This window comes from Lissotriton helveticus, chromosome 2_1 (genome assembly GCF_964261635.1).
Source record: "Lissotriton helveticus chromosome 2_1, aLisHel1.1, whole genome shotgun sequence".
In the NCBI taxonomy this organism is placed as follows: domain Eukaryota; kingdom Metazoa; phylum Chordata; class Amphibia; order Caudata; family Salamandridae; genus Lissotriton; species Lissotriton helveticus.
The window spans coordinates 1,226,821,485-1,226,846,816 of NC_136059.1; the positions used below are offsets into that span (position 1 = coordinate 1,226,821,485).

At 45.1% G+C, this 25,332-nt stretch overlaps 1 protein-coding gene across 5 annotated transcripts in view; it reads right to left on the minus strand.

The window, feature by feature from the left end:
* FAM13A (family with sequence similarity 13 member A) overlaps nt 1–25,332 on the minus strand; it is a 906,414-nt gene that overhangs the window by 114,734 nt on the left and 766,348 nt on the right. For all 5 annotated transcript variants that reach the window (XM_078676111.1, XM_078676110.1, XM_078676109.1 and 2 more), the window contains 2 exons: nt 7,741–7,822; nt 7,092–7,306 (listed from right to left, as the gene is read on the minus strand). In XM_078676111.1, coding sequence (XP_078532237.1) covers nt 7,092–7,306; nt 7,741–7,822 — 297 coding nt within the window. The remainder of the gene's footprint in view (nt 1–7,091; nt 7,307–7,740; nt 7,823–25,332) is intronic.

A 25,332-nucleotide genomic window follows, 5' to 3' on the forward strand; every position in this document is an offset into this window, starting at 1 on the left:
AAAGCTTCTTTGGCTTAAACGTGCAACAGTAAAAGACAACACAATAGGTTTCAATAATCTGATTTCCTTTTAGAACTACTCTCAATACAAATGGGAGAACAGAGCATAAACTACTGACAACAAGTGTGGAGAGTGTTAATAGCGCACATCAGTGGCAAAAAGCAGAGCAACAGGATCTCCGCTTTATTAAGCTCATTTATTTCCCTTCTTATATTTTAGCAACTAGGTCGCTAATCTAGTTAATCACATTTTGATGATTCACAGCTGATATTTTTTATGTGACACACAGTGCTATACACCCTTGAAAAGCTATAGTTGTAGCCCCTCACCAAGCACCGTATTTTGTCAGAGCTTGGATTTGTTAACATATGTAAATACAAATGGGAGAGAAACGTTGATGCAAGTCTGAAAAAATTAAGTATCTTTCAGCCATGGCGTTCAGGAGAGATTATCGGCCTTAACTACACAGCAAAGGGTTGAACACAAGACATCCTAATTTCAGTACCTGAAACGTTAAAGGGTACATGAAGACCATCCCTGCCAATGAGCAAGCATGACCAACAAAGGAAACTTCTAAAGAATAGGATCATTCAAAAATCTGATGGTGTTTTGCCTGTTCACGGCACCTTCTGCAGCAGGAAAGTTTGGCATGCTAGGGGGCTTGGTTTACGCTGGGCAAGAGTTAATGTGATGAAGTTGAGGAGATGCTTGTACTTTGGCCAGTAAATGTCATGGAAACTACCAGAATCCATGAACATTTGCTCAACTTAGAGCTACATCATGCAAGAGTGCATTGGGTAACAAAGAAACTGCAAGTAGAAGTCGATGCAAAAACGCTTGATGATAACATGAGAAATGTCCCTCTATAGGACAGGAAGCCTCTAAAAGTTAAAGAGCAGAGGACGTGCTGACATGGGAACCTGAACACACAAGGACTTGCCTCTACACACTCTTAGATACGTAAGGCGCTGTGTTTGAACCAATCACATTTGTGTACAAAGCCTTACGTCACCTCTTTCCAGGCTACTGCTTGCTAGTTATGTATGCTTGACTGAGAGAGATGCTCTTATTTGAAGCAGACTGACGAACTGGCAATTCAGTTTGTACGCAGGAAAACTTTAAACAGCTTCAATTCTCAGAATGACTGGTTATAAAAAGCTGACCTGCTCACAGCCACGCAAGTATATATTTTTGCATTGAAGTACAGGGCTATTCACTCGTTACTGCTGTCCTATAATAACCTGTTATTTGTTACAACAATTTATCCATTGATTATCCATTGATTGTGAAAGCATCTGAATAGGTTATAGCCCATAGATCTCGATATATATCACAATTAAATAATGACAGAATGAATATACATAATAAACATTACAAATTGCTATTTAAAAACGTTTCTCAAGTGGTTTATATATAAATGATAATGCTATTGTCCATTGTTAAGTATTTAAATATATATTACTATCGATATTTGTATATATATATATATATATATATATATATATATATATATATATATATATATATATATATATATATATATATATATATATATATATAAACGAAACCTTCCTCAAAAATGAATGAAGCAGGAGCCCGGAGGGGACTAGGAAAACGGGCTTTATTAACAAATAGGCAGTCCCAGTGGCGGTAGATGCATTTCGCCGTCTTGGCTTCCTCAGTACCCAACACTGGGAGCCTTCATCTGTTGTGTGTTGATCCTGCTGCCTCCGATGAAATACTGGCGCGATCCGCTCCTCCCCCTAGCAATAAGGCTCACCTGTTGCAGTCCGTTTCAGTTAGAGGACTCCATCTCCCAGAAGCCCTAATGGTTACGGCAGTCCGGGTTGGTGAGATGGGGAGGGTGTGATAGTAGTCTTCACCACGGTCACCCAAGCAGGACACGATGACCACTGTCATGGAGTTAACAAGCCAGTCTCCCAGTCCCCTTATGACACCACAGCCCAGCGAGCAGAAAATCATGAATGCAGGGATCAGAAGTGCGAGTGCACAAAGTCCAGAACGAGGCAATGCCTCACTGCTCCGTATTCTCTGCAGGCGAGGCGGGTTCCGGACTATCCTTCCCAGGAAACAGTGGATGCCCTCAGGCAAGTACCAGCAAATGTCCGGTTCCCAAAGCGTGGCGGTGCTCCTGTATTGTGCAACTGGCAGGCACAAATAATGTGAACGAAACCTTCCTCCAAAAATGAATGAAGCAGGAGCCCGGAGGGGACTAGGAAAACGGGCTTTATTAACAAATAGGCAGTCCCAGTGGCGGTAGATGCATTTCGCCGTCTTGGCTTCCTCAGTACCCAACACTGAGAGCCTTCATCTGTTGTGTGTTGATCCTGCTGCCTCCGATGAAATACTGGCGCGATCCGCTCCTCCCCCTAGCAATAAGGCTCACCTGTTGCAGTCCGTTTCAGTTAGAGGACTCCATCTCCCAGAAGGCCTAATGGTTACGGCAGTCCGGGTTGGTGAGATGGGGAGGGTGTGATAGTAGTCTTCACCACGGTCACCCAAGCAGGACACGATGACCACTGTCATGGAGTTAACAAGCCAGTCTCCCAGTCCCCTTATGACGCCACAGCCCAGCGAGCAGAAAATCATGAATGCAGGGATCAGAAGTGCGAGTGCACAAAGTCCAGAACGAGGCAATGCCTCACTGCTCCGTATTCTCTGCAGGCGAGGCGGGTTCCGGACTATCCTTCCCAGGAAACAGTGGACGCCCTCAGGCAAGTACCAGCAAATGTCCGGTTCCCAAAGCGTGGCGGTGCTCCTGTATTGTGCAACTGGCAGGCACAAATAATGTGAACAAAACCTTCCTCCAAAAATGAATGAAGCAGGAGCCCGGAGGGGACTAGGAAAACGGGCTTTATTAACAAATAGGCAGTCCCAGTGGCGGTAGATGCATTTCGCCGTCTTGGCTTCCTCAGTACCCAACACTGGGAGCCTTCATCTGTTGTGTGTTATATATATATATATATATATATATATATATAAAACCTACTGGCGGTCGCCAGTAGGTATATATAGTTAAGACCTAGTTACCATAGGAAATTCCGAACATTCTATTGGGAATAACTTTGGCGCCGCCGATTGAGGGATCTGTTTGTAATTTTGCTTAAATTTGCCTCGCTCCGCTCCTTCCCTGAAAGTTTCGGGGGGATTCGTCAAGCGGGGCCGAGGAAAAAGGGGGGTCACAAAACGTGTTTTCCCCATGTTAATTTCCATAGGGACATTCTGACACGGCTACAGCTCGAACGGCTGAACGGAATTACACCAGATTTGGCAAAATGGTAGGGACTGGTATGAAGCAGTGCCTTTTGTATGTTTGGTGTAAATCCCTCCAGTAGTTTGAGAAAATTGAATTTGAAATTTTTAAAATGGCATTTTCTATGGGACCTTTAGACACGGCTACAGCCCGAACGGCTGAACGGAATTACACCAAACTTGGCAAAAATGGTAGGGACAGGTATGCAGTAGTGCCTTTTCTATATTTGGTGAAAATCCCTCCAGTAGTTGTTGAGAAAATTGAATTTGAGCAAATTATATATCTATATGTGCTCAACATTCTATTGGGAAAAACTTTGGCGCCGATTGAGGAATCTGCGTGTAATTTTCCAGAATTTTGGCCAGCTCCGCTCCGCTCCTTCCCTGAAAGTTTCGGGGGATTCGTCAAGCGGGGGCCGAAAGGGGGGTCCCAAAACGTGTTTTCCCCATGTTCATTTCCATAGGGACCTTTAGACACGGCTACAGCCCGAACGGCTGAATGGAATTACACCAAACGTGGCAAAATGGTAGGGCCTGGTATGCAAATGTGCCTTTGCTATGTTTGGTGAGAATCCCTCCAGTAGTTCTTGAGAAAATTGAATTTGAAAATTTTCAAATGGCATTTTCTATGGGACCTTTAGACACGGCTACAGCCTGAACAGCTGAACGGAATTACACCAAACTTGGCAAAATGGTAGGGACAGGTATGCAGTAGTGCCTTTTCTATATTTGGTGAAAATCCCTCCAGAAGTTGTTGAGAAAATTGAATTTGAGCAAATTATATATCTATATGCGCTCACCGTACGCGCACCGTACGCGTACCCTTACGTGCGCGAGCGAGTTTCTGATTGGCTGGCAGTCGACTGTCAACATTCTAAACTGTCCAAACCAGGAAGTGTTGGCAACCATCTTGTTTTTCAGGAGAACTGAGGCACAAGAGAGCCCAAAACAAGAGTGGAAAACACGAAAAGGGGGCAGGGTAGAGACCCCCCAACCCTCTAGCCCTTCTCAGGGGGTCCCAAAAGGACACCAAGGGCAAAACAAAAAAATAAAATTCGAAAAAATCGCGGGGTACGCGCACCGTACGCGTACCCCGCGATTTAAAAAAAAAAAGAAATTTGCACTTGGTGGTCCTTCTGGGACCCCCTAAGAAGGGCTAGGGGGTAAGGCCTGAAACCTATGGTTTTTTAAGTGAATATATATATATATATATATATATATATATATATATATATATACACACACGCACACAATATTAAAGCCCAGATTACAAGTTTGGTGGTCCATAGGACCGCCAAACCTGTAGTGGCGGTCTGACTGCCACCATACTGCAGGCCCACCTGCAGTATTTGGTGTGGAGGTCGGACCTCCACAGGACTTCTGCGACTGCCGGGGATCCAGGATCCCGCGGTGGTCTCGCACTGGTCAGAGGGAGTAATATGCTGGCGGTGAAGCAGCATCATCGACGAGCATATGCCTCAACGCCACCCTTTTCATGGCGTTTAGACTGCCATGAAAAGTATGGCAGTGAGGCATAAAAGGGAGCCCTAACGGGACTCCTTGTGCTTCTGGGCCTGTGGGTGAATGCAAGGGGGAACATGGTGTGCCCCTCTGTAAATATGCATGCTCATACTGCTGCACAGTGTGGCATGTATGCCACACCATGCAGGAAGGTGAAGTCGGCGCTCTGAGAGCGGGGGTCTGCCTGTTAGGCTCTTTTATGAGGCTGAAAGCCTGCCGCTCTCAGAGCGCAGCATGATCGCCCTCCATGCCCAGGCAAAATACTCCTGATCTGTAGGGCGGTCACACCACGGGTTTGGCAGACTCACAGCGGACGCCATGGGGACCGCCAAACTCGTAATCAGGCCTCAAATCTCCAATACAAGTGCAAATTAATTGAAAGTGATTTTGAAAGCTGTGAAGGTACAATCCATAAAGAACAGGAATTTTGTGAGGCTGTAGAAGTACGGCCAACACGTGTTTCACCCTACAGTAGCAAATAAGCCAAAAGCTTTTTCAAGGCAAGTAAGAAATTGTAGTCAATCCTGAGAGCCCAATGCTCTACAGTAAATGAATGAAAGGAATCATGTGACTTGCTGGATGTTTAAAGGGCATGTATGAAAGCCTCAGTAAAAGTGCCTCCGTATAAACACTTTCCGTGGACCGGTAGTTACGGACTGGAGAAGCAGCAGTGGGCCATCATTACCCATAAAAACCTCTCATGAGGTCTGCTTTCAGAGTAATGAGTTTTTATGTCAATCTGCTGTGCAGCAGTGGCCCTATAAGGTGAAAAATGAAGGGCATAAATGAACAGTTTGTACTTTTACTGAGAGTATGCCAATCCCTCCATTCCGTCTTCGAAAGAAGAAAAAGGAAAACAAGACACATTTTCACCCAATGAGCTGCATCTAAGATGGTGGAGTGAAGATTGTGATAAAAACAGGCCACTGGCAAGAGAAAGAAATAAAGCTAGACTGTGTGTTTGATCAATGTGGCTGAGAGAACAATGGGTTTGTATTAACAATCTTGGAACAGGCCTATTAAAATTAGTAACCATTTATGAGTATGTGTTAAACAAAAAACTGACAAATGCTTTGGACGGAACCTGAAGAACTGACCCAAAAACTATTAATGCTCCAAAACGAGGAATTACTTCCAAATTTCTTTTGGAGTAGAAATGGCTCTCATTGTCCTTTTGTGGGCATGCAGAGAAGTAAGAACCCCTATAATATCTCTCGGTTTCGTTTTACCATACCTCGCTCCCTCAAATACCCCCTTATCTGTTCTGCACAGTGGTCTTTTATTTAAAGAAAGATGTATGCATGCTGTCTGACCTCGCACAGTTTCACTTGAATATTCGTTTCTAATGCACCCTCCCTCCAGCCAGATAAAAATCCCTTCATATGCTCCTCACTATGCAACTTTTCTACGAGGCCAGTACCTTTTCGCATTGCTGTGAAGATTAAAGGAACTGTAGAGTGAAAGGCATCTGGTTTCACCTTTTGATTTTTAAGTATTCATGCTCTTAACGTTATTTTAAATTGGATATACTTGTTTCCACCATTCATGTATTGTAACTCTGTTTTCCTTAAACACTAATGCATTGACTCAGAATCAGAATCCTCACAATTCTTTTGACTTGAATTTGTCGATAATATGTTTTTGTTAAGAGAAAACCTTTTTAACTTAACATCAAGTTGTTTGCCAGTGGGGTTTTTCAAGGTGGCTTTCGGCAGGATAGCAGAAAGTCAGCAAAAAAAAGAAAAAACGGAAAAAAAACAGAACTCCGTATGAAGCAAAAATAAATAGTGGCATCACAGATAACAGGAAGACAAACAGAACTTTTTGCTTTGGATCTACTACTCGGAAAGCGAGTTGAAATCAGGATCTCTCTCTAATAGACAATATTTCTTGTAGTACAAAGGCAGAAATCGGTATGTTTATTTCTTTCTTAATTTCAAATTATTAGTAGAACTGTTGCAATCCACACTTTTCTGCATTAACAGGTATCCTTTTAAATCAAAATGAAACAAATGTACATGGGTAAACGGAGGACATAGAGATCAATTGTGTACTCATTTTCTGAATGTATCAAATATATCACTTTTATATTTAATGCTCTCCATTTATTTGAAGCTTTTCCTATTTGAAAATTCCTGGCTGGCTGACATACTAAGTTGTTGTAAAAGGTATAATTATTGTTTTCTGATGTCATCACATCATAATAGTAATGGCACACTTAACGACAACGAGAATGGAACTGTCAGACTGTGGATCCCGATCACATAGACTTCAAAGTCTGCTCTGGAAGTTATTACCTTGATGTCATCCGACCGGTTTGTCTCCGCCCTCTTTTCCTGCAGCTTTTTCTGGATTGACTCCAGTGTCTCCTCTACGGTTGGCTTTGCAGCTTTATCAAGTGCCTCTTGTTTTCGGTCCTCCTCCAGTTGTGAGAAAAAGCTCTTTGGGAGGGTGTTGCTCCGTTGGCGTACCTGGGGAACCACGTCCTCTTCAGAGATCTTCAATTTTGACTCTGGTGGGGCAGAGAACAGTGAAGTGCTATAACATAAAAGACAATCTATACAGAAAACCCTCAACGCCCAGACCTTGGCAGGTGTACAGAGCAAACTATTGTTATTGTACATGCATAGCATCTTGGAATGGGAACTTCTGAGCAGTGGACCAATAAACTGGAATACAAGAGACTGAGGTTAGCAAAGGGTTTGCATTAATTTTTGCAGAAATGAATTCAAGGTGTTTGGTGCAAGTGTCTATTACACATTTAAACTTAAGCTTTTACTTATTTCTCCCTGGACGCCCACATAAAAATTGGACATACGTTTGTAACTTCAATCAAGATGCACTTTACACGCAGAGTATATAGTTTAAGTGGCTAAGCATTTCAACTACACTGTAACACCAGAATGCAGATCCAAACACTTCTTAAATGAAATAAGTCCTACATACCTTTCAGTTGCTTACGGAACTTCGACAACTCATTCATCCATTTTAAGACTTCCGAATTGGCTGCTTTGTCGCTGTGCGAAGGCTAGAAGGGACAAGAATAAAAAGGAATATCAAATGATATGTTCTGCTAAATAGCTTCAAAGTACATTTTAATTCGCTCACAAAGCAATCAATAAATAAACTTTCAGAGAAAAGAAAACTTTTTTTATACCCTTCCAATAAGGCCATCTGCCGTAGTAAAGTTAAAATGGTCCCTACCAGTCTCTCTCATGCCCACAAAAATGAAGCATACTATCGACAGGCACAACAGGATTAGAACAGGAAAATCATGTTGTACTAGCAACTACTTTGTTAATCTCTATGCTAACTTGTAAAGAGTTTCATCATTCTCAGTTACTAAGAAGATAGAAAAGTAATATGATGGACACGAATGAGGAAATAGGTGCTAGTGATATAAAGACAGTGCAAAATGCTAGATTATAGTGTGCAGACAAAATGATAGCTTCGCACCTAGTGTAGAACGACATAGATACGACCTCCAATGGGAGCAACTATGCACATTAGCAATAAATCATGGTCCATTCTGGCTAAGGAATATAGTAGTAAACTGCGGTAATGGACCACAAACTTGTAATTTTTCTTTACAGATCTCAACAAAATATTATTGCATGATTAAAGTCTTAAACCTGCAGGACTACTTGGAGTTGACTCCAAAAACATTCATGATTATATCATTGTTTATGCTCAAGATTTGCACAGTTACACATTTTCTAAAGCTTAGCATCTCTAGGTACGGCAATTTCAAATTAACCAGGCTCTGAACGGAATGTGGCAACATAATAAAAACTATAAAACATTAATGCTATATCGAATTGACCAAAAACTAAAAGTCTGTCTTTCATACTCCTGCAGGACTGAGAGGAAAGTGAGTTTTAAATACCAATTTTGATCAATAACAATAGAACCTGGGTCCACACTGGGGTTGGTCTCAAAGCAATACTCTGATGTTAGCTTATGGTGTGCTTGGTTGTGTGCTGTGGGTTTTGGACAAACTGTGAGGTTCAGCACGGGCTTGGTCAAAGGCCAAGCCTGGCACTCAACTCAAGCTGTGCCTGGCCAAACGTTACATGGAGGCGAGGCACAGATCCTGCATCCAATCTCTACAGCTGTGTGGCACCATGGGTTATGCTCATATAAGGGCTGGGAGCATGGCCAGGCCTTGTGCACAATGTGTTTTGCACACAAAGCGTTTTGTGCACAACTACACGCCACAAGGGTGGGCCCAGTGCTTGACCGATGGTAAGGTTAATGTTACATTTCATAATAGTAACTAACAATAGATAACAAGCCACACACAAAGAAAATTTGTTTTTTTTAAAATAATTTTATTAAACATTTTTACATATTGACAAACAACAACCTGTAGGCGCGTTCCACATTTCATACAAAAACCACCAACTAAGCGATACATAATTTCCATCATCATTCCCACTCCCCGCATTGAGGCACTTCATTTTGGCTGTCAAGATGTAGGATGGATAGCAATGACACACCCAACACTTCCTCTCTCGAATTTCACTCACAAGGTTGAGCTTGATCTATACAAATGTATTCCACTAGTGATGTACGGCATAGTGTAATCTGGGTAGAGGAACATTCTCTACCACCTCCCTCACATGCAGGAGGTTATCTCTGTAGATCATCAATTTTGTCACTACCGACCTAGGGGGCTGCTCCAACCTCTATGGGGTGAGGCAGGGGTTGGGCGGATGTTGCATGTCCCGGGCACCCGATGTGCTCTTTCTACTGTGAAGAAAATGGACAGGTTATTTGGCGCTACACATTATGGGCATACCCAGCACACTTAGGACGAGAAAGCAAGAGACACAAATGATGGATGCAGAACAAATCAACCATTCACACCTAGGCAAGCGATCTGGGTCAAATCCATTGTTCTTTTGCTCATCAGGCACCCAGTGAAGAACCAGTCTTATGCAAATCAGTCTTGACCCTGCTCCTTTTTCACCCTAAGTGGGATGGGAATGCCCAGATGTGGGTCCTAGGTTCAGTGTGGCACTGGATTCAAGCTAGCCTGGCTGATAAGGGGAGATACCCTGAAACCGGTCCCATGATGCTTGTTTCTGGTCAGGGGAGGCTGGTTTCTTGGCAGTTCAGGCTAGACTGTTCCCACAAGGTGCTGGGTAAAGACGGTTTTACATATGGGTGGGTCTAAACTTAGGTGGCATGGTGTGAAAAAGAACATTGAGTTTAACCCAGACTTCTTGACTGGGGGTCAATGTTTAATTTATTCTGTATTCCGTCCATCATTTGTGTGTCTCTTGCCTTCTCTTTAGCGGCCTGCCTCTGCATTCTGCACCCTTGTGTTGTAGTCTTTATTCAGGAGGCACTCTGCCAATATCCGGCCTGTTGATAGTCCCTCTCATAGGTCTAATCAGCATCCGCCTTCTCTGGTCCATCAGCTCCAATGTAGGACATGGCTTTACATGAAATTAATAAATCAAAAATTAAACGTTATATACATTATACAAAATCAAAGAATGATATCTAATTGCTTTAGAGAATAGCACGCATATTAAATGCAGTTGGAACACAAAATCAAAAACACTGGCTAGTAGATGCTTGCGAAGTTATTACTCTATGCAAATTGAAGCCTTCAAATGTATTTACAATAATTGAAGGGGCTGTCAATGTGACTTAAGAACACGTTTTTGAGTGACATATAATAATCCTGGGCAGGTATCCCCAGGATGTCCCTGCGACTGCAGCGGAGCATGTGCGCATCGCCAGGATTGATAACTGGTAAACTTTGAGGACCGGATTTTGGTTGCCTCCCACACCGGCTGTAACGGTCCGCCCATGACTACAGTCGCTTAGATCATTAAAGACTACATGACACGAGGAACTCCGACAACCAAGCAATTTCCTGACATTTGCGGATCCTTTGGCAACCTTCATTCTACGAGGGACATCCTGGGGGTACCTCCCCACCCCCACGCTGAGCTGTTATCCACCACCCATGTCCTGGAGAAGACCCGCTATGACATTTAAATAGTGCCTTGTCGGTGTCGAAACGTTGACGAAAACATATGGTTCAGCTTTATCAAGTCTCTTGGTTCAAATTAATAAGCGAAAGTGCTATTCGCCAGAGACATTGTCTTTTATTCTGACCACCTTTAGCTTTTCTCTGATAAATTGTATATAACTGCACCTTGTACATATGATATGCACTGCACCACCGTCACTGAGCACCCACTGTCACTATATTATATGTCACTCAAAAATGTGTTCCAACTTAATTTAATATGCGTGCTATTCTCTAAAGCAAATAAATATAATTCTTTGATTTTGTATAATGTATATAACGTTACATTTTTTATTTATTCATTTCATGTAAAGCGATCATTCTTCCCTGACAGAACCACTGTAGTTTTCTATATATGTACCCAGGTTCTGAGGGACACAGGGTTACCCCATTGTAGTAATACCAATGTAGGACATGGGTAGCCTCGTAGGCCCCTGCATTGGCGCGGTTTGGTTCTCCACTGGAGCCTTCCAGCAGCGGACAGCTGCTGCATCTCAGTCCACCACTTCTTTAACCATCAATTGGAGCTAAATGTGCTACCTGGGGACAGGAAGGGAAAAGCCCAATTTCCACTGTTTGGAGCGGAGGCGCCCGTCAATGCAGCTAGTCAGCCATGTTACTTAGGCCACGCCCTCACACAAAGAACAAGTTATGTACCTTCAGGAACATTATTTCTTCTTGTGGATACTCCAACTGCAGATTCCTCAACTTTTGAAGTCCTCCAGGTGCTGTACTCGGCTGAAAATCCTTTCTTTTAGCAATTGCTCCTATGCGCTGGTAAGGGGTGCCTTAGGACTCCACACAGGCTTCGCACTATCTCTGAAAGCGATAGCCCCTGTGCACCAGCGTCAGTTTTCTTTTTCAATCTTCCACGCCCGCAGACACTATCAACTGTGACAGACTCTAAATATGACAGTGTACAAAACCTTAACTTGGTGCCGAAAAAGTCCAACCACAGAACAGGAAGATGGAAGGTAGTGAAGAATCAGCAGATTCCTCAATTTTTCAACAGCTACCAAAAGGAGTACCGCCCAAAAGGTGGTGGGAGGGTCTAAGACATGCAGGGGCAAGCAGGCGAAATGGATCTTCCTGCAGACAAGCTTTGAAACAACATTGATACCTAGAACAAGCATTTGCAATGCAATAGGTCTCGCATTAGGAACGTTTGAGCTATTGGTATTGTAAATGGCAAAGTTTTTATTTATGTTTTTTTTTTTTAAATAGCTAAATTAATAGCTTTGTCATTTACAATGCCAATAGTTATAACTTTCGCAAATGTGAGCTGCTGCTTGGATGCTTCTTGGGCATCGGACAGTATATATGCAATTAAGGGACAAATAAAAGCCCTGAATTAGATCATTAGATGCCAATGCCATCGACGGAGCAGAGAAAACAAAACGTAGCCATCTTGCTGGCTTGCAAATCACACATGCCCAGCAATACTTTATTTAAAAAAGTAAAAAGAATCAACGGTCCCCTGCGTCAGACTGCTTGCCAGTCACAGCTCGCTCTCCCTCTACTTAGAAGTAACTGTCAGGCCTTCACAACTTGCACATTACCAAAGAGTCCGGTTCTACCCAAGTCGCAAACAGCACCACACACACGCATGCATTGATCTCTTATAGATGTAATCATTACTGAAATTAGAGCGGTTCCTTTCCCAGGGACTGATATTTAAAGAGAGTCTCATGAGTGCTGCACAGGAAAACCAGCTGTAACCAGAGTACGCTCCTCGTCACTCAGCCGGCCTGCGACCAGGCAGTCAGGCAGGCCGGCGCGACAACCGGAAACAGGAAGTAGGAGGGCGGGAGCCTACCCCGCCTCCCACGGAAGAGCCGCGATTGTTTGGAGCACCGGAGCAGGCAGGAGCCTACCCTGCGCCCCGGTGCCGAAGGAGGGAAGAAGAGTCCTGCTGCCGGGCCCTGCAGCTGAGGAGAGCCGCCGCACCAAGGAAGCCGGTGAGTGGGTTGCTGAGCTGCGAGGGCGAAGGGGGGGGCATGTGTGTGCGGGCGTGCGCGGGGGGCTGTGTATGTGTGTGTGCGGGCGTGCGTGTGTGTGTGTATGTGTCTTGGAGTGCGTGTGTGTGACTGTGGGGGAGGGGGTGTGTGTGTGAGCGAGTGTCTGTCTGTATGCGCGCACATGTGTACAGCGCGGGACGCGACGTGCGTGCACACAAATCCAGGCAAAAGCTCGTACCACCGTCTTGTCCGTCCTTCCCCCGTAACAGATAACTATACGTCTCCAGCTGGACACATGCATCCTTGCGGATGCATTACCAGCGAGACCCAAAAAGTGTGGCGGCTGCCCATGTGGAAGCCTGGTAGATGTGTAGTACTGAAACACCTTTCGCCACCACTGTAGTGACAGTCTAGTGGAATGGGCCTGATGGCCCTCTTAAGAGTTGTTCAGGGCCAGGCATAACACTTAAGTAAATCATGGTTATCTGGAGATGGTCAGTTTCTTAACAGCCCTTCCTTTCTTAGTTAACCATACAAACTAGCGTACAATTTAGTTTTTAGGTCTCGCCTGCCGATGCGCTTGCGCATTCGAGCTGGCGAGAGATATAGGGGCTTATCCAGAGTTTAACCAAAGTGGCGATTTGATGCAGTGCACGTGCGCTTTTAGGTCAATGCGCAAGCGCAATGAGTTAAAATGCGCGTGCACAGCATCAAATCGCCAGCCATCTGTTCCCCAGCTTGGTGCTGCCAGCAGCTCTTCAAAGGATTTCTCCTCCCCTAATTATTCACGGCCGGTCAGCCGGCAGTACTTTCACTTTCATGGCCGGCAGGCCGTGTCTCGTTTTTTTTTTTTTTTTACTTTAAACACAACTCCGGGCTTTCACGGCCGGTAGGCCGTGTCTCGTTTTTTTTTTAACTTTCAACACAACTCCGGGCTTGTCTTTAATAACGCTACCCCCGCCCTCTCACTCGAGCTGCTTGAAATGCCTCCTCTCCTTCCCCATGCTCTGTCACGAGCCTCTGCCCGCCAGTGTCCTCTCTACCAGCCTCCTCCTTTCCCCAGCGCTCACCCCCTCCTCGCTAGCCTCCTTCTATGTAACCCCCCCTTTCTCACCATCCTCTCCCATGTTGTACTCTTTCCTCCCACTGCTCTCCCTCACTAGCCGCTTCTTTTCCATTTACCTCGTCCACTGGTTTTCTTCAGTAGCGTTTTCCCAGATCCCTCCTTTTGCACCAACCCAGACCTCCCCGTATCTCCCCCTCCCCAGCCGTCTACTTTAACCTCCACCCCCGCCTCTTGTGCACTCTCCCCTTTGTGGCTCCCCCTAGCAGCCCCCTGCCCAGACCATGTCACTACTCCTATTTATCTCTCTCCTCAAACCGCTCTCCCTCACAAACTTTGTTAGGACCTCCTGCCCTCCACCTGCTGTCTCATTTGCCTCCGTCACGTTCCTTGTGGTAGAACCATCTATTCGCTAACCCCGCCCACCTAAACACACCCTCACCTTCACCCCCTTCACTGTATTCCAGGTGTTCATTGGTTTCCTGCTCTCCCTCAGAGCCTCCTCTCCACCCCCTCCACTGCTGCTCTTCCACAGTAGCCCCTCGCGGCTCCTCTTCTGCACTCTCGCACTGTGGCAGTCCCTCACCACCTCACTCCTCCTGTAGCTTTGGTTTCCTGCTCACCCTCAGTGCCTGCTCTCCACCCCCTCCCCTGCTCCTCTTCCACACTAGCCCCTCGCGGCTCCTTTTCTGCACTCTCGAACTGTGGTAGTCCCTCACTAGCTCACTCCTTTAGCTTTGGTTTCCTGCTCACCCTCAGTGCCTGCTCTCCACCCCCTCCACTGCTGCTCTTCCACACCAGCACCCCGCTGCTCCTCTTCTGCACTCTCGCGCTGTGGCAGTCCCTCACTAGCTCACTCCTTTAGCTTTGGTTTCCTGCTCGCCCTCGGTGCCTGCTCTCCACCCCCTCTACTGCTGCTCTTCAACACTAGCCCCTCGCGGCTCCTCTTCTGCACTCTCACGCTGTGGCAGTCCCTCACTCCTCCTGTAGCTTTAGTTGCCTGCTCTGCCTCAGAGCCTCCTCTCCACCCCCTCCCTGCTTCTCTTTCAGATCAGCCACCTCACGTGCTCTCCTCTCTGCCCTCGCAAGCTCACTCCTGTACCTTAAGCGTCTTGCTGTCCCTCAGTGCCACCTCGTTTGCACCCTCCCACGGTTGCTCTTCCACACCACCCACTCACGTGCCCCCCCTCGCCAGCCCCCTCTTGTGCGCTGATCCCCAGAGCCTCCTTGTGTGCCCCTTTCTTCTCTCGCCAGCCTCCGTGTGCGTCGTCCTCTGCCCTCATGAACTCTCCCTCACCTGCCTCCTCTGTGCCCGCTACCCCCGCCCTCTCACTCGAGCTGCTTGAAATGCCTCCTCTCCTTCCCCATGCTCTGTCACGAGCCTCTGCCCCCCCAGTGTCCTCTCTACCAGCCTCCTCCTTTCCCCAGCGCTCACCCCCATCCTCGCTAGCCACCTTCTATGCAACCCCCCCTTTCTCACCATCCTCTCCCATATTGTTCTCTTTCCTCCCACTGCTCTCCCTCACTAGCCGCTCCTTTTCCATTTACCTCGTCCACTGGTTTTCTTCAGTAGCATTTTCCCGGATCCCTCCTTTTGCACCAACCCAGACCTCCCCGTATCTCCCCCTCCCCAGCCGTCTACTTTAACCTCCACCCCCGCCTCTTGTGCACTCTCTGACGCCCTCCATCACTCTACCATCCTCACTCACTCTATCGCCCTCCCTCACTCTTTCACCCTCAAACACTCTATCGCCCAACATCACTCTAACGCCCTACATCACTCTATCACCCTCCCTCCCTCTATTGCCCTCCCTCTATCGTCCTTCCTCTTACTTCTACCGTCCACCCTCTATCGCCCTCCCTCTATCTAACATCCTTCCTCTATCTATCTATCGCACTTACTCTATATATTGCATCAACATAGCATCACTCAGCACCACCACTGCGTCACTCATGGGCACCACACATCACTATGCGCAACAACAGCATCACTAAACGCCACAGCATTACTTGTAGCCAAAACAACATCACTCAGCGCCACAACACAATCAATCTGTGCAACAATTCAACAACAACTGGTTCAATTATTTTCTAGCAATGTTTCAAACTTTATCACAAATGTCAGAACAATATGTTAAAGGTTATCACTTTTGTTCATGTTAAAACATTTTCATTTGTCAGGTCAATACATGTAAAACAGGGGGAAACTATATATTGTACCTTTACTAGTGCTATACATGTAACATGTGATAATTTAATAACTATTGCCATTTGTAAAAACTTAATTAATACTTTTATATTTTGCACAAAAAAAAACATTTTCCACATCAAAAGCTCAAACTTTTCTATTTTGAGACCTATTGCATTTCCAATGCTTGCTGATATAAACATTACTGTTTCGAGAAGCTTGGGGAGAGTTGTAGGGGTGCTGCCTGTTCTATGGAGTTGTCTGTTTTGCCTGGTACAAGCGCTTAGAGACCCCCGGGTGATAATGCGCTATATAAATTGAAATAAATAAATACATAAATAAATAAATATACTTGTTAGCACCAGCAAATCCCCAAAAAACAGTTGTCCATCTGGTACTCCTTAGTCTGATCAATGTAAAAACTAAAAACCCTCATTGGATCCAATGGATGAAGCCTTAGAAGAAAAAGGCAGAGGGTGGGGTGGGGGGGAGCTGGGAAACATAATGGAACAGCCCAGATGAAAAGGCAACACCAGTTTCAATTGGAATAATGCCCAGATCCGAAGCACCAATTTGTCCAGGAGAAGGTAGTATATGTCAGCTGTACTGACAGCACCTGCAGTTCAATGATGCAGTGTGCACATGTAATCACAATAAGGAAAACAGTCTTAATGGTCAGTAACCTGAGAGAACAGCATAAGCTCAGAAGGGTAGCATATCAAGTAAGTGAGTACCAGTTTAAGGTCCCACTGTGGCATGATAGAGGGCACAAGAGGAAACATATACATAAACCTTTTCAAAAACTACCTCACAACCGGGGACTTAACTAACAAGGATTGGCCAGACAAATACAGAAAGCCTGAAAGGGCAGGCAAATAAGCTATAATAATGCCCATTGCAGAGCCTTGCTAACAAACAGCAAAACATTTGATAGCACCAGGCCACAAACTTCACCCAGCAACCAGAATTAACAGACTTGGTAGACAGCCACCGAGTTACCAGGAAAATGTCTGCTACTTCTACTTCTTTTTTTTTTTATTTCAAAACATTTTTATTTATGAAAAATGAAAAGAACAGTACAGAAAGTCTTCCAGTACAAAAATTAGCACAGTTGTGATGCATGAGTACAATACATAAACCTAAAAGAAAGAAAAGACACATAGTGCTTGTAAGTAATGTCTGCGGGCAAAATTACATAATAAAAAATGATTACACAATGAAGATTACACAATACGGAAGCGTACAAATGGAATCAGAGAATTGCACATTTACACGACATTCCAATCTACCAACCTCAAGGTCTGGCGCCAGACTGCGCAGTACCCGGAGTGGGCAGCATCAATCATTACATCACGGTGGGTCAAAGTGGGAGGATGACATGTCTAGCGACTTCCAGAGTTTTTTGTTGGATGGGCGCCATGTGGCCGATTGCAGTGCCGAATTGTCAGCACCTCTCAGGAATGAAAGCCATTCCTGCCAGATTTTAAAATGCACTTCTGATGTATTTTTCCATTTGCACAAGATTACCTTACAGGCAAGAGTTAGAATCAAGTCTATGAGTTGACGATCTTGTGTGTTTGACAAATTTGGGTCAAGAACTCCCAATATAACATATACAAATTCCCTTGCAGGCTTCAGATTGAAAACATGGTGAATGCAGTCGAAGATCTTCCCCCAATAGGTCTGTAGGGAGGGGCAGTAAAAGAGCATGTGGGCGAGGTCGCCAGTCCCAGACTGACAATTCCAACATGTGGGAGTGTCCCTCAAGTGACATTTAAAGAGCCTGTCCGGAGTCCAGAACGTCCTATTCAAGAGCATATATTTTGTTTGAAAAAGGATGGGCGATACCTTATTAGATAGAGCAGTTCTATGTATCAGATCCCAGTCAAACTCTATCCCAGAGGAGTTAGGTTCAGCTTCCCATTTGAGCTCAACCTGTCTATGTGATCTCCTGGGCATTGGGAGTAGCAACTTATATACTTTAGAAACGAAGTGACCTGCAGACAAGAGGCGTGGCAGATGGGTTACCAGCCAAGGCACGTGAGGGGTAAATCCACGAGCCGATATACTGGCCTTCAACTTCAAAAATTCGTAAAAGTCCATAGGTGTTAGGTCATATGTTGCCTGTAAGCTTGAGAACAGGAGCGGTTGTGAACCATCATAAAGGACCCTCACCAAGTTAATGCCTTTCTTGGACCACGATTCCCAGTAAAGGGTTTTACCATCAAATTTAAAGTAGGGGTTTCTCCATAGGGCCATAAGAGTAGATTTTTTGACTACCAGGTTAGTTTTGTGTGTCTGATCGAGTCTTAACAAGGCCCGTCTGGTGTTTAACATGATATACTTAGAGTGAGGCAGATGAGACAGATCCATGGTAAGCAGGGATGATAGAGGGGCGTTACCAATGAGAGATTTTTCAATATGGATCCACAGAGGGACATAAGATGGAGACTCTGACAACCATTGTGCCCCCTGTTTGCAGAGGAATGCTGTCTGGTAGTTCCTGAACGAGGGAAGACCAGGCCGCCTTTGTCTTTTGCTAGTTGCAACTTTTTCAGTGATATCCTGGCTTTTTTACCTCGCCACAGGAATCCGCCAAACAGCTTATCTATTTTATTGATGAAATCATCCGAAAACATCATGGGGAGCATGCTAGCCAGATAATTCACTAGCGGAGTGGACATCATTTTAAGGGTCTCTGCTCTGCCCCACCAAGAGAGGAACTTGGGTGACCACCCTTCCAGCAATGTTGAGATCTTTTTTAAGGTTATGTCTTCATTTATTTTCAGAGTGGTGACTAGATCTTTGTCAAAGTCTAATCCCAAATATTTAAAACAGTGCGGTTGCCAGGTTAGAACAGAGTCCCCAAGTATATCTCTACTGCCTATATTGTTGAGGAGTTTGACCTCCGTCTTGTCCTTGTTCAGTTTGTTGCCTGAGACACGGGAAAACTCGTCAATGTCTGCCATAAGTGCGGGTATGGCTTCTCCAGCTCTTTCTGACATAATTAGTACGTCATCTGCGTACGCGGTGAGTTTTACAGTACAACCCTCAAATGGAATGCCAGCAATGGCGTTCTTATGTCTTATGTGGTACAGGAATGGCTCTATGGCCAACAGGAATAAAGAAGGTGATAGGGGGCACCCTTGCTTGTTCCCTGTTGTAGATTTAAAGAGGAGGAGAAGGAGCCACCCGCCCTTACCTTTGCAGATGGACAGAAATAGAGTGACATCACTAATTTCGTGAATGTTTCACCCAGGTTGAACTTGTGCAAGACCGCTTTCAGAAAGGACCAGTCAACTTTGTCAAAAGCCTTCTCGGCATCTAATGTTATTGCCGCAGTGGGTGTGTTTAGGAGTTTCGCCTTTTCCAACACGTGCGCTAGTATTCTGGTGTTGTCACTAGACATTCTATTCTTCAGGAATCCTGCCTGGGAGGGGTGGATCAGCTGGGGAAGAACTTTCTGGAGGCGACTAGAAAGGATCACGGCCAAAATCTTACAATCAAGGTTAATGAGGGAGATGGGCCTATAGTTTTTGGGTAGAGAGGGGTCTTTCCCATCTTTTGGAAGTACTGCAATTATAGCTTCAGACAGGGTACCCTTAACTTCACCTGATTCATTTATTTCCCGAAAGAGGCTCAGTAGAGGTTCCATCAATAGAGATGGAAAGGTTTTATAAAATCTAGCTGTGAACCCATCAGGGCCTGGGGCCTTCCCACTCTTTAGTGATTTGACTGCGTGTTCTATTTCTATGGTCGTGATGGGTGCATTGAGGTTTATCTGTTCATCAGTGGAGAGGCTGGGTAGTTCGCATTCGTTTAAGTAGTCCTGAATCTTATCTTCCTCTACAGATTTATTTTTGCCATATAGAGTCTCATAAAAGTCCTTGAACACCTCCGCTATCTTGTCCGGATCCGAGTGAGCTACCCCTGAAACATCTTTGATGACATTAATAGTGCTACTTCTACTTCATCGCAAAGCATGCAGGTGTAGGATGGAGGTTTAGGTGATGAACCCTGCCCTGTTGCTGGGAAAGGTGGGCCTCCTGAAGAGAGATGGAACAAAGGGCAAATGCTCAGGTTCAGCATCTCAGAATACCACACTCTTCTGGCAAAATGCAGTGCTAACCGGAGTAGTTGAGATCGGTCCCTCCGAGCCTTCTTCGGAACCCGGGAAGAAATGGAAGTTGTGGAAAGGCATATAAGAGACTGCAGCCCCACTTTAAGTAGAATGTGTTATCGCCGGGAACTCCAGATCACAGTAACCAGAACCCTGCATTCGCTGCAGTGGTGAAATGATCGGCCCAGATCACTCCACTGGGTGAAAATACCTTGAGCCACCTCAGGGTGAAGAAGCCATTTGTTCATGGTCTGACAGATGACATACATGGAGCTCAACCACTCTGGCACTTAGCAAGCTCACCAAATGATTGGCTGCCAGAGAGATCCCTTGGAAGTGAGCCGCCACCAGAGTCTAAACGTTTCCTGGCCCAGTTTCCACAACCTCACACTGTCATGCTTGGCAACAGTCACATGGTGACTGTGTTGTCAGTCAGGATGTGGATCGATTCCCACTAATGGATGGGATAAAGACCTTCGGGGGCTAACCGAATGGCACACAATTTCAGAATTCTGATTTGGTGTTTCTGCTTCCCGGAGTCTAAAGGCCCCTGATTTCCATCTGGACCAGTGGACCACCATCATCCTAGAGATGATGAACCTGTCCCTACTGTAAGTTTTGGTTAGGGTTTGAAGAATGGCATGCAACATTTCAACGCGGCCTCGCTCAGCAATCACTGAAGGTCCTGGACTGTCTCATCAATGATAAGGATGTTGTCAGAGTAGTATACTAAGTACTGAGCCTACTGTAGGCAGGGTTTTCACTAAAAAGCAAGCTTGTCTCAACGAGCGTGGGGAACCAGTAAGACGCAAGAGATCAAGAAGCCTGAGAACGGTCTGCATCAGAACACATGATTGAACCTGAAACATCAATATCATTATCAGAATGTCCACGGACTCGCTGAGGAGCAGAAAGATCTTAAAAGCTATTATGTCCAAGATGGCCCTTATGGAGGAAGTCCTATGCATCAGTTGTGAATGGGATTTCAGTTAATTTATAAAAAATCCACGAAAAGACAGCAGGGAGACGGCTGTTTGGAGGTGGTGTGCTCACTTTCAATAGACAGTTGTCATGGTACAGGGCTACATGAAACCCAACCTCAGAAATAAGAAGCAACAACTGCCACCACCTTCATAAAACACCCCAGGGACAGAAGGAAGGAGAAATGCAGGGAAGTAATCGTAAAATGTTCCAACCCCACCATGAACCGAAGAAGGAGTCTGAAGGAGTCTGTAGGACTGCAGGACGCGTACACGAAAGTACACATACTGAAAATCCAAAGACAACATCCAGTCCCCTAAATCCATGGCAGAGAGGATCTAGGCAAGAGTCAACATCTTGAACTTGTCACCTGAAGAAAGGTTTTCAAGAACCAAAGGTCAAATATTGGCCTGAACCCTCAGTCTTTGCTGGATACCAAGAGTAATCCTCCCAGCCCTTTACTGCTTCTGGAACTTCATCGATGACCCCTTTGGTCAACAGTGACCGTAATTTCTGGGCAAGTATTATCTGCAGACGTCGGAATAAAATCTGGAGTTACAAGAGGGTGAGAAGCCTCAAAAGGGAGGGCCTAATAACATTGAACTAGCAGCACCCACGGACCTGAGGTACCCGCTTAACATCCAGGCAAATAAAACTGTTTTCTGCCCTCTACCGGCTGCCCATTATCATGGGAGGTGAAGTCAGAGTGGCTTCACTGTAGTCATGACAGGCGACAAAGAGAATTACTGTACATGCTGGTGACCACGGCCTTTGCTGCCACAATGTTTTCTGGTATCACGAAAAGGCTGTACAGCCTCTTGAAAGGGCTGCAAGGGCAGCCTCTGTCAATAGGTGAGACCATGAGAATCCTCTGAAATTACAGTACTGTTGGTGGAACAGTCGGGATGAAAAAAAAATCCCACGGATCGTGCAGAGCACAGTTATTTTTGAAGCGTTTCAAAGAAGAATCAGCTTTCTCTTTAATAAGCATGAAGCCTTCAAATAGCATACTCATGATGGACGCCTGATGTATCCAGAAAATCTAGTGGCGCGCATCAAGCATGACGTGAAATCACCACATGAATGGCAATGCTGCAAATCATGCAGTCTGTATTGTCCAAATCAGATCTCAATATGTGCTCAGCTGGGTCCTATCCATTATGGAGTGTTTGTGCAAACGCTATGCTCAATTTCACTGGAATGGCTGAGCAAAATCTCACTGGCCACAGCCCAAACAACTTATCTATAGCACCTTAGCAGACTTTTGATCGCGCGGGGTAGAGGGTAACATTAGGGTTGAACTTGCTGGAGGAAGCCTGAATCACTAAGCTCTCAAGAGTTGAGCACTGGGCTACAAAGGCTGGGTCCCCAGGAGAATGCCCAGGATTCCCAAATACAGGCCAACTCAATGGCTGAGCAGAGCACAGCTTAGAAACCCTGACTGGTAACATCATTGCCTCTAAATAAAGGTCTCTGAAGTTGAAGGGCCAGGATGCAAGATCGTGCTTAGCAGATGTGTTTTGAGCTACATGGGGCACTTGAAGGTCCAACACTTCTGCCGCTCTGTGGACTCCCACTGCAAAAGAGGTGCTTTTCTGTGTAGGGGATCCCAGTGGACAGTTCAACACTGTCTTTAGAGAAGTGTCCAATATGAATCTGATTGAAATAAAGTGTCTTTCTCTGTTAGTAGTAGCATCCGCATAGTGGTACTGCCTGGGAGTTCTCCCACACCAGATACTGCACCTTAATTATTTCATAATAGGACATTGGCCAACCTCGCCTGAAGTTGGCTCTGGATTCAAAACAGGAATTTGGAGGTGGGTCCAGAATCAAGCCAAGGTCAGAGTCAGACCAACTGGAATCGACAAGGCCTTCAGCTCAGGTGTGGTCCGAGCGGGGGGGCCAACCAGGTCAGCTGGTGCAGGGATAGGTTGTTAGTGTAAGAATAACTTGGGTCCCCAGTAGATCCATGATACCAGAACACACTCAAGAAGTCAAGAGGAACGCAGAATAATCCAGCAGAGATACAGGACGTCATCCAGGAAGGGCTTTACTTGCTGTCGAGTAGGCGACCGCCCACGATACTGGTGGTGCATTGTGACCAGCATCTGGAAGGGTTCCAATATTAATCAGGGAAGAGAGTCAGATCATTTAAATGCTGACTGCACAACTTCTCGCGGGAGCTAGAGTGATGGGAGGGAGGGGAAAGCTGTTTGTGCTTCTTATGCTTATGGCAAGACTTAGCTTTCGACTTCAACTTTCTACAGGACTGCATTTGGAGTGGGACTGAGATCTAAAGGGAGAGGGGGACCAAAGCTTGGAGTGTGACCTGCCCAATTTCTTCTGCTCAATAACGTATAGCTTTGCAGCATGCTCCTTGTCGAACTTCGGATGTATCAGGCAGCATTTGTTGTAGGACCGTAGCAAACATCTGCTTCCTGTAGAGCACAAAAGATCTTCAGGGAAAACACTGTCCCAGCACATGTTCTGGAAACCATTCTGAGGTTGGTAATACACAGGCAAGGCTTTTTAGAGTGAAACTCCCGATCTGCACTGCAGGACGTGAAAAGAAAGGAACTGATGTCAGCACATGGGGGTGCCTATATGCTGCTCGCTGCTGTCACTTCTGGAGGCTATGCCAAACCACCACAGAGTCCTATGACGCCACCTACTGGAGCACAGCAGCAAATGCTGAAAAAGTTACGGATCCAGTCAAAAAGGTGAGGAATCTGCAGTTAGAACCATTCTTCACAATAACACAGGCAAGAAAATGACTGAGTATCTATAGTGATGTTGTCAATGGCAAAGAACTAGGTTACCACTTGATGTCATTTGTGATGTCCTCTGTACTTAACACTATCAGACTGACTTCATCTTCAGATCCCCTGAATTAAGACGACAATATGTGCTCAATGTTAAGGTGAAATTTGTATGTGAATTTGGAGAGTGCTTATGCTAGTTTTAGGTGTCAGTTCTTCCAGTACTCATGATTGGATGGGCCACCACATAAATAAGCCTACAATACTGCAGAAACAAGAGCTTCTTTCTAAGACTGATTGTAAAATAGTCTGTTTCATCACCGGTGTCAGAACTTCTGTTTCAAGGAAGATGTTTATGAACAGGATCCATTCCCATTTCAGGATCCATTCCCATTTCAGATGCTCGAAGATGAAGAACTGAAAATAGTTATCTATATGGATTCCTTCTACCAAGACTCGATATCCAGAGATGAATGCATGGTGATAATGTTTACATTGCATTAATTTATGATACTCAAACTTAGCACTGGCATAATTTTTCATTTGGAGCAAATATTTTTTTTTATTTCAAATCGTTTTTATTGAGAATTTAGGAAAAAAGAAAGGAAAGACAATACAATAAAGCTTCAATTACAGAGATTGATTCAAACATGTTATTAATTGACGCCTACAGAAAACCAAAGGAAAAATTAAGACAAGTAGATCAGGTACATTACATCCAGCTGAGACGGCGGAAACTGCAAGCAGAGGACAGGAGCAGGACAGTAGTCCAAAACGGGGGCCCACCGAGGTCCCTGCACCCAGCGGTGAGTGAGGAGGATAACGGGTCAGGATTTAATTAAATCAGGCAAAGGGAATCAGTCTGGAGAATAAACTACGCCCTGCCTGACCTTAAAATGGCGCCCAAAATCGGACATAAACATCAACAATAATCCGGCGACATAAATAACCGAACAGTCCAAGCTGAGCTGAGGTATCTATTAAACATCTAAAGTAAGATTTAAAGCAAGGTCATCTCTAGATCGGGGGAATACCAGCTCCTTTGTGCAATAACCAAGGAATAAAAACATACATAAAGCGACATTAATAATGGAACATTCCAGGTTAAGCTGAGGTGACAATTAAATTAAATTTCCAAAGTAAGATTAAAGTAAGATCACCTCTAGATCGGGAATACCAGCTCCTCTGTGTAATAACCAAGGAAGAACAGTAGTTGGCCAGGGAAGAAGGAACACATCGATGTAATGGAAAGAGAGAAAGTCTTCTCTGCTCCTACAAGAACCAGCTAGACAGCGGCCATCTTGCACTATCGGGGTGATATATTACACAACCCAATTGACAATTCATCTAAGATGACAGCAAGAGAGCTAGGAGTTCGCTAACCATGACCATTCGGAATTATAACTGACAAAAAGGATAC